Source organism: Leishmania braziliensis, chromosome 18 (assembly GCF_000002845.2).
Source record: "Leishmania braziliensis MHOM/BR/75/M2904 complete genome, chromosome 18".
NCBI lineage: Eukaryota > Euglenozoa > Kinetoplastea > Trypanosomatida > Trypanosomatidae > Leishmania > Leishmania braziliensis.
The window spans coordinates 497,268-506,858 of NC_009310.2; the positions used below are offsets into that span (position 1 = coordinate 497,268).

At 60.8% G+C, this 9,591-nt stretch overlaps 3 protein-coding genes across 3 annotated transcripts in view; all 3 read left to right on the plus strand.

Moving 5' to 3' along the window:
* Positions 1–179: 179 nt before the first annotated feature.
* On the plus strand, positions 180–3,941 carry LBRM_18_1280 (conserved hypothetical protein; the record flags this gene model as incomplete). Its single annotated transcript, XM_001564000.2, has 1 exon — positions 180–3,941. One exon carries the CDS (start codon positions 180–182, stop codon positions 3,939–3,941), a length of 3,762 nt encoding a protein of 1,253 aa, XP_001564050.1.
* A 1,422-nt stretch (positions 3,942–5,363) lies between these two features.
* On the plus strand, positions 5,364–8,663 carry LBRM_18_1290 (conserved hypothetical protein; the record flags this gene model as incomplete). Its single annotated transcript, XM_001564001.2, has 1 exon — positions 5,364–8,663. One exon carries the CDS (start codon positions 5,364–5,366, stop codon positions 8,661–8,663), a length of 3,300 nt encoding a protein of 1,099 aa, XP_001564051.1.
* A 243-nt stretch (positions 8,664–8,906) lies between these two features.
* The window catches only part of LBRM_18_1300 (conserved hypothetical protein), a gene marked incomplete at both ends in the record, with an annotated part of 1,167 nt that continues 482 nt past the window's right edge, over positions 8,907–9,591 (plus strand). Inside the window, one exon of the mRNA XM_001564002.2 lies at positions 8,907–9,591. This exon is cut by the window's right edge and continues 482 nt beyond it. Within this exon, the coding sequence (XP_001564052.2) occupies positions 8,907–9,591 (685 nt within the window).

Here is a 9,591-nt window from a genome sequence, read left to right on the forward strand (position 1 = left end):
GTACCAATGCGTACCTTCGGGCGGCTGCTTTGGAGCTCGCTGAAGGGGAGCCTCCAGAGGCCCGAAGAACGACTGAGGAGATCTGGGAGCGGGCTTCAAAACCCACCGTCCCGCCGCTTCACTACTCTCAAGGCGTTTCTCGTGTGCCAGCAGCGACAACGCACGTTCCTCCGAAGCTGATGCGTCCTGCCTCCACCGTCGCTCAGCAGCGGTGTACGCCAGCATTTTCCCCAGTGAGCGGCCCATCGTTACCAGCTGCTACCGCCCCTGCTGTATCCTTTGCAAATACAACAACCTCAACGCCGCCTATTCGTGGCATTCCCATTTTCACAAAGCTGCATCGTTCTTCTGACTGGGCGTCTGCCTCACCGCTTTCATCCGCGTCGCCGCTGCGCCTGTCTTGGGAAGAGTACGGCCGCCTGCAGCTGCAGGACGAAGCGGTGTGGTGGTATCACCGCTGCAGCGCTCTGGAGCAGCAGCTGAGCAAAGTACAAGACGCCTTCAATCGACAGTCGAGGCTACTGACTGCACAGTGGCGGGATGACGGCGGTAACGCTGCGTGTGCGAAGTCGAGCGCTGATGGCACGTGTGGGTCTTCAGTCGAGGCAGCTGCGGCGGAAGCCACTGCAAGATCACCCAGCAGGCCAGGCGCCACACTCACAAGTCGGTCACCCGCCACCCTTCACCGTACGTACGCGTACCCTGAGACTGAGGAGGAGTACTACACAGGCCAGACAACGAAGCGCGATCAGCGAGTTGGCTCAGAGGACTCTCAGCACTGCCCGTCAGAGGGCAGGAAACGAGTGCGCGTGGATAGCAAGGCGCCACCTCGCGGGCCGACGCTGAACCAGCTGGCGGAGGGTGAGATGCAGTATCGAATTCCCAAGGCGTATCCTGTCACCGCGGAGGACGAGGATCCTGCTCAGGATCGCGCCAAGCACTGCGTTAGCTCGCAGGTGCGCCGCGGTCCCACGGAGGCAGGCGTCACTGCAGCCTCGTCATCACCGTCATTGTTGCGCATTTCCGTGGGTCTGCAAACCGACGACTTGGCGCCTGTCAACGCATCGTTCGCTCATGAGACTCGTGAGAGCCCTGCGGCAGGTCTCCTTTCAGCCTTTACTGAGGCCACAAGAGAGGACTCTTCGTGTCTCCCATCTACGCCGGGGCCATCGGCGATAATGTCGAGACAGTGTATTGCGGCGATGGAAGAGGTGGAGATGCTGCGCGTACGCGTGGACACGGCGGAGCGAAGGTCCAAGGAGCTGCAGGAGCTCTGTGCTGCCCAGGAGCTCCGCTGCGACGACTTGGAGACGCAGCTGCTTGGTAAAGAGGAGCAGCTGTTGCGCGTTGAGCAGCGGGAGCCGTGGCCCACGACCACGCCGCGCTCTGGTGATGGCCCGGGCATGCAGCTTGATGCTGCGGCCAAGTCTTTGCTTTCAGTAGAACTCAACCCTTTGATTGTGCAGGCTCGAGAATTGCTGATTCTCGTGCATCCAGACAGTGACGGCGCATCACGCGAGCCAGCTCACTTGGCAGCGAAAGAGGTGGGCGCCGCGCAAGCGACAGCCACTGACAACGGCCTCTGCAGTGCTTTTGACGACTTCACTGCACCTTGCTCGACGAGCTCGTCTCCCAGGTTGCCCAGCGCCGAGTCGTCTTCGCATCTTGAGCGCGGCGTCGCGCACCTCGCCTTGCTCATCACACAGGTGCGCAGCGCCGTCATCGACTTCTTGCAACGGTTTGCTGCGCTGCAAGCGGAGCTCGATGTTGTACGAGCAGACCGCAACGAGCTGATTGGAGAGCAGAGCGAACAAGTGCGCTTGCTTCAGGAGCAGCTGCTCGAGAAGGACACAGCGCAATGGAGGTTGCTGGAGGACTTGCACGAGGCTCAGGAGCAACTGACTGTCGCAACGGCACAGGCAATGTTGGCGCCAGCAGACGGTGCCACGGACAGAAAAGAGTCCACCGCGTTACAGGATCAGGGGAATCGAGGAGGGCACAGCGAGGAAGGCGCAGTTGCGATGGCTTCCAGCAGCACAGCCCAGCTGAGCTCTCCCCCTGTCTGTGACGCGGTGGCAGACGTGGCGCAAAGGCCGTCTCCACAACTGGAGAACTCTGCTGCTTGTCACGCCAACATCGCAGACACGAGTGCGGCAGAGGTGGCGGCCTTACAAGAGCAGCTGGCGCAAGTGCGAGCCGCCGCTGCAGCCGGGCAGGAGGCGCAGCGCCGCGTCTTATCGGAGCGGTTGGAGAAGGCGGAGTTGCAGCTGAAGGAGACGCGACTGCGTGCCGAGGACGAGTACGACCGCATGTCGGGCACCATAGAGGCACTTACGCGGGAGCTGGCTGACACCAAGGAGGCGTTGCGAGTAAAGGAGGTGTCGTTGCGGATTGCGTTGCGCGAGTCGTTTTCTCCACCGTTGCTAATAACTGCCCAAGGTGGCAAGACAATGAGGAACAGCGTAGTTGCCGGTGCACCTGTCGCGGAAGGGCTGGTACAGGGTGCTGCATCCTCGACTTTGCCGTTGTCGATGCAGCCCCTGTACATGACGTCGCGTGGATCTGCTGCTTCGTCTTCGTCGCCAAGGCTGGAGCGTGAGGACACACGAACGAGTATGTCACCATCGCCGCCCATTACTCTCCACCTTCAGAACGCAGCCGGCACGGGGGAGCAGGTGAGGGACGTAGCGGACACGGACGAGGACGGCGGTTGGCTTGGGCTCGCATCGGCGAAGGCGAGAAAAGTACACCCGCGCTTTGAGGATGACGGCACGTTGCGCACCCTCCCTTCAGCCATCGTGATCAGTGAGGAGGGCAGTGAGGAGGTGCTCGGGCGCACCGGCCAGCTTGTGTTTCCGCCTGCAACAGCTCTCACTAGGGCCATCACGGTGACAGCGACAAAGACGTCATCTTCGCGAGAAAAGTCATCCCGAGGCTTGTCAGTGTCCACAGGTGGAGGCAGCCAAGACGCCACTTCGTTGCCTCGCGGGCGCAGTGATGCCAACGCTGCGATGCTGGAGCAGGGCAGCACAGCGGAGGAAACAGAGCCACGAAAGGAGACTCTGCCGACACCGCCGCAGCCTGCCAGAGCCCATATACCCCTCGCCACGCAAGAAGAAGACTCTGCGACAGCTGCCTTCGAGGAGGAATGCACCATCTCGTCGTCACTGTCGTGGCAGGAGCAGAAGAAGAGCGCCTCTGCTCGTTGTGTGGACACCGTTGCTGACGAGGAGCTGCTGCTGCCGCCGCCGCTGCGCAGCCCGCTTTTCCGCACCCCGACATCGTCAGCGTCACCGTCGCCCGGACAGCAGCAGCGTACACCTCCACCGCACCGCCAGGAGAAGACACATGGGGCTCGTCTCGGCATCAATGCATCCTTGTCACAGGGAAGAGAAGAACAGCACGGGCCACCACGACCTTCTCAGCACGGGCCGCGCAACAGCTCCTCTGAACTCTCAGCGCAGCCGCTTCCACTGGAGAAGAAGCTGCGCCAGTTTCTTTCAGTGCTCTCCGCTCCCTCTTCGCCCTTCGAGAAGGCAGTGAAGGGGGGCGGACACTCATTGCCAACAAGCCCGGCTATGCTCACGTGGCGATCCACTCCGCACAGCAGCAGTGATGTGAAGGCCGCATCCAATAATGTCATTCCGAGAGACGTAATGGGCGCTGCTCTTCCCACCGCCGGCAGCAGGGCTGTGATGGTAATGGACCGCGATGAGACAACCCCGGGCCGAACGCCGCTCTCGCTCTATTCTCCAAGCGCATTGCCGTCTCCGGGGTCCACATCGACTGCTTCAAGGCCGTCGCCGACACTCCTGTCCGGCTCTCCGCACTCCGCCGAGGTGACGGCACGCCACGTGCAGGCGTCGCTTTGGCGTCACCGGGAGGCCTGGCAGCAGCAGGAGCTCATTCTGCACTCGTTACGGAGCTCCCCTTCCCCGTGAGAGAGGTCGTGCACATCAGCTGCGCACTGTGCGGCGCTCTGCCTGAGTGTCTGCTAGCCCGCTGTGTGGATTTCATGAAAAGAGGAATGGGAAAGGAAGGAGTGAGTAGGTTATGCGAGCGACTGTGAGAAAGAGGCAGGCGGCCTTTGATAGCAAACGAGCAACAAGGGACACGTGCGCTCCTTTCCACGACTGTGCGCCATCATTCAGCGGCTTATGAGCCCCTCAATAGGCACCTATCACTCGAGAAAGAAAAGGTGACGACTATGCGCGTGCCACCCCAGCCTCCTGTTCCCTGCACCTCCGCGCACCAAGACACAGGCGCGAACTGACACCACGAACTACCACTGCTATGGAATTCACAACTGGGAGCGTTCACAGGACATGCGCATACGCGCGCACGAGTGTGTGTGTGTGTGTGTGTGTGTGTGTGTGTGTCTGTATGCTCTCTTGGCGTTATGATGGGGTAGATTCCCTTTCCCTCTCCTGGTACTTTCCATCTCCACGCAAGTGGCACCGGCTCTCTCTCTGGGAAAAAAACTGTTGTGACGGGCGACTTCGCATTTCTAAGTGCCGTCGCTTCTCCTATGCCCCCCCCCCCCTCCCGACCGCGTCTCGCGGACGTGCAGGCTCATCTTCTCAGCCCTCTTCGTCTTTCCCTCTTCTCCACGCTTCTCTACTCCAGAGGTGCTCCGTCCACAGACGCACACACCCACTCAATTGCAAACGAAGTACTTGTGCCCACCCTCTCTTGTGTGTGGGTCTGGTGCTGTGAATTAGCCACGCGACACCCGCCTTGCTCGACTTCCAGATATGTGCGCACTCCCCCCACCACGTGCCCGTGACGTCGCTTGTTTGTGAGCGACCCGCGTACTCGTTCATTGCTTCTTGTGTGAGGGAGACATCAGAGGTGCACGGATGCGGAGGTCGATAGGGGAAGTGGCATCCCAGTCCAGCACCCAGGGCGTGATGTGCTTGCGGCAAATGCGCGCCAATGCACGTGCGCTCGCTCTCACAACCCTTCACCTCTCGTGTCGGTTTTATACGGCCAAGGCTTCATTACCAGGCCGCGTTGCATCGCCATCACAACCGCCATTGACACCCCCGCTACAGACGTCGCCGAGGGCGTCTTTGCAGCCATCCGCGCCGATCTTGTTGAGTGCCTTGTCGAAGAGTGTCCGCAGTCATCTCACGGCCTATCCTTCTACCTCTTCCAGCGCAGATGAGTTGTGGGTGGCGGACCGACTCTTCACCCTCCTCTTGCAGCCTGCGAAGGACACCTACGAGGCATCGGCCCTCAGTACGTCATCGCCAGTGCTCCATCCGCTTCATCCTCTCCTGTGCGTTCGCGTGCTTCAGCGGCTTGGGTATGCTGTATGGGAATGTGAGGCGGCGGGGCGGGATTGCTCGACTCAGCGCACCATGGCGGTTCGAAAGAAAGGGTGGTCGGTGCGGTACGCCTACCCCTCTCTGGCAAGCAACAGCGGCACCATTGTGACGTCTGCTGAGTCGCCGTCCTCCTCTCGGTCAGCCGCCTCCGCCGCCTACGCCAACATCGAGCGTGTTGCGGGGGTTGTGCTGGCACCGCTACTGCCTCTCTTAGGCGATGGCACTGCGGCCTGCCCGCCCCACTCGCAGGTTCTGCCGGTCCTTCCGCTGATCGTGGAGTGGCTGTGCACACTGCCCACTGCCGAGTCAGCCGTGCCCCTGGGTCGTTGGCTACCGTGGGTAGTCACGGTTTACGCAGAGGAGCATAACTGCTCTCGACCTCCGTCGCAGTCACTACCGTTGCCACCGTTGTTGGACCTTCTCCCGCATCTACTGCGCAAACTGAGCACTCATCTAGGGCACCCCGCCGCAGCGAAGCTGGAGGTAACGCGATGTTCACCGGACATCTTGTGTGAGCGTTGCCTTGCCTCTCTTTTTGCCTTGAGCCACGCTCGCTCCGCAGCAACCAGAGACGAGCTAAGGGGGCCCGCACCAAGGGAAGCGAGTGAGGCCACTGGGAAGACAACACTCTCTCCGGCGCACCTCGCGGCTGATCAGCACTCGAGGTCAACGCTCGCCGACGTTTTGTGGTGGCACGGCGAGGTACCTTTGCTGCTCCTGACTGGAGTGCGGCGAGCATTGAAACAGGCGGGGCAGACAGTGGCACTTGCCTCAGCTGCTGCTGCCGAATCTCTCGATGCGCCGTCGACGACTAGCGGCGAGTTTTCTACATCACTGTCACCCCTGCAGCAGGATCAGTGGTGCTCGTGCTCGTGTCCGACACATGCGCCGCATCTGACAGTGGTGCTTGGCGATGACGATGTCTACCGCCGCTTCCTGCTCCGCCTGGCAGCGCTGCAGAGCACTTCCCTTGTTCAAGCAGCGGCGTCTGGACCAAGGGAGATCACTCCGGCACTGGTATCCGTACGGCTGACAGGGTCGTTGACAAAGGCTGCTGCTGCGGGGGTGAGAGAGTCATGCCATGATCATGCCCCTGCTCCACTAAACGAAGACCCTGACATGATTCTGCGCTTCATCCAGCCTCTACACGAGTACGTCCTCTTGCTGCAGGAAAGCTCTGCAAAGTGGAGCGGCACGGAGGGTAATACCGCGACTGCGATGGCTAACTCGGTTGCTGCCGTGCCACCCGTGCAGCTGACCTTTACAAGTGTCGTTCACATGCTCATGGCCATCTTTGGGCGGCTAGAGGAGCTCAAACAGCAGAGCAGTTGCCGAGGTGCAGCTGCCGTTACACCAGGGCAGCGAGCCCAGGCGCCTCTCTCTGCGTCCACCGGCAGCTCCGTCACCGCATTCGTGCTGCTGCCGCAGAAGTCCCGTATCCACACTCTCAAAAGTCTCTGCGAACTTCTTCTCCGTCATGTGCGTGCCGTGCAGGCCTCGAAATTACCATTCAGCCCCACTTCCTCCAGTGCAGCTCCTAGGTGCGCCCCATGGTTTGTGGATGTGGAGGTGCACCTGCAGGAGGCCACTCTGCGCCGGCTGTGTGGCGCGGCCCGTGCGTTGGTGCGGGTGGTGATGGAGGAGCGCCGCCGCAGTCTTGCTGAGGAGGGTCCAGAGGGCTCGGTGCTAACAGCGTCCTCTGTAGCGGCTGCTCAGCAGCATCGCGATGCCGCTGGCGGCTCCGGCGCCTCCACGGGAACCACCTGCTCTGCGGCAACCCCGCTAGCATCTAACATCTCGTTTGAGCGCACCCTGCGGAGTCTTGCCTTTCGAGTGGTAGAGCCGGCGCTGTGGCGGCTACAGGAAGTGTGCATCGAAGCCCAGACAAGTGTCCCTGTGCATGTCTTGTCCTTCGAAGAATGGCGGTTGTATTTGGGTCTCGCCAACGCTAATACGGCAGGGACAGGCGCCCTTGCAGGCCGCTTCACCTCCGCGGCGGTCGAACATGTTGACCAGATATACAGCCCCATCATGGCCTCCGCCGTTTCGCTCTTTGATTGTGTCGGTGGCAGGACTGGCTTGCGCACAGCGCAGCAGGTGCTGCCTCACCCCGGCCAACAGTCCGTGTCTGCCCTTGTGGAGGGGATCCGGCTTACAGCACTGCAGTGCCTTCTGTTTGACGGGCTCCGCAGCGGTGGGGAATTTGCATCCGCCTCCGTCGCGTCTGCCTACCCTCACGAGGACACAGCAGATTACATGGACTGGGTCCTGTATCATCTTCCACATGCCTTCTTCAGCGTATGGCACCGCGTGGTACCGCTACCGGCGCTGACCGATCCGATCTCGGCGACAAATGAGGCGGAGGAGGCTGCCGCGGCTGGCCAGGAGCTCTTACGCCATCGTCTGGGGCTTCTCACGCTTCTGTTGTATGTGCGCGTGTTGAGTGCTCGGGAACTGCTGAACCGAGACGCAGCACTGCTGCACGGCGCCACTCTATCGAGACCACCGACTAATGTGAATCCCACGCGCACGCTGAGGTGGGGAGGCGACGTTCCGTCTTCACTCAACTCGTTGCTGCATTGTATGACGAAGGATAGCGCAGCTCTGCCCATCGGCGGCGACGCGAGGGATGAGTGGTCCCTGGTGCTCTCTGCCGCGACACTCCAAGAGTGTGTGGTGCCGCCATTACCGGCTGGCTGCACCGCTCTCTGGGAGCTTGTTGAGGCGCTGCGGGACTTGGCCAACGCCTCAACAGAGACTGAGGAGGCGTCGGAGCCCCCTGCTGCCGTGGCAGAGTGGGTGTGGCTGGGCAGCCCTGAGGCCCTATATGAGGCTCTCGACACATCGCTACTGAAGGACGGCGGCAGCGACGCCGCTGCTGGGGTCTACCCTCGCCACCTATACTACCTACTGCCTTGGAGCACTCTCGCCCACAGTCATCAGCCGTGGCGCGTGTACGATGAGAGTGGGCAAGCGCGTCGTGCAGCTCAGGAATGGGCGGCGATGCTGCAGTCATGGTTGACAGGCTCGTCATCAATAGACGACGGTAAGGGGGTTCCAAGCCGACCGCGCCGTCGGCCTGTTGTGCGGCTGGTTAGCATGGCAGAGGAGGTCTGTTTCTTCAGCTGCATGCAGCGGCTGTCGACGTTGCATCTCAGCGCGGATGTTCGTGTGGTGCACGGCGATGTGCAGAGGGAGGAGAGAGAGGTGGCTCCCACGGTTCGCCGCGTATTGACAGCGTCCCAGACAACCATGGCATGTGCGTCGTCGTCTGCGGCAGTGGCGGTAAGTGCTGGCTGGTACGCCGAGGAGGATTATGACGGACTGGATTGAGCGATGACGTTCCTGCAGGCGCTGAGAGACGTGTAGAGATGAGGAGGGGGGGGGGCAGCGGCATGCGTGCGTATGTGTGTCTTCTACGTTGATGCCAAGCGGACTTTTAGTGTGTCTGCGCTGCTCCACTTGCCCGGTTTTTTTTTCCCGCTTTGTTTTCCACAACGGCAACGATAAGCGCCCGTGCACGACGTCAGCGTTCACAAAGGCGATGGGGGGAGGAGGCAGGGCAGCAGGACAGCCATGATTGCCCTCTGTACGCGCACTTCGGAACGTGCTTGCATACACGACGTGCCTCTGCTCTTCCCAAGTCGATGTCGTGGGGTACTCCGCTCTCACTTGGACAGCAGAAGCGCAGTGAACGCTAAGTATGCCCGCGATGGTACTCGTCGTTGCCCAGGTACCGCGAGCATGTCGGTATGCGGCTCCCTCTCCTTCATTGCCGTTGTTCGTACCCTACTCACCTCGTACCAACCCACCCTCTTCCTCACGTTCTTGGCGTCGCGTTGTCCCTCTTTGTATTTGCAGAGTTCGGAAAACAAAAAAACCAGCGAAGGAACGTTTCGCAAGGCTCACGTGATCATGCGTGCGTGTCTCCATCTCACGCGTGTGACGCGCCATAAACGACATGACAAGGGAGGCAACGCCCACAACTTCCCCTTTGACACCCTCACCAAGGTCTACCGTGACACCATGTATGTGCCGCAGGAGAGATACCGAGGAAACCCAATGCACCCGGAGCGTGGAGCAGAGGCGCTGCTGTCGCCAGTAGTGCCATCGCGCAGGTCTAACGTCACTAATCACGTGGGCAACATCGGTGTCATGAGTTCAGCCGCGACCAAGCTATCCGAGTGGATGGAACAGCAGCAGCAGCAACATCTGGAGAAGGAGCACATCAATGATTATGGAGGGATAGGTCACGAATCTG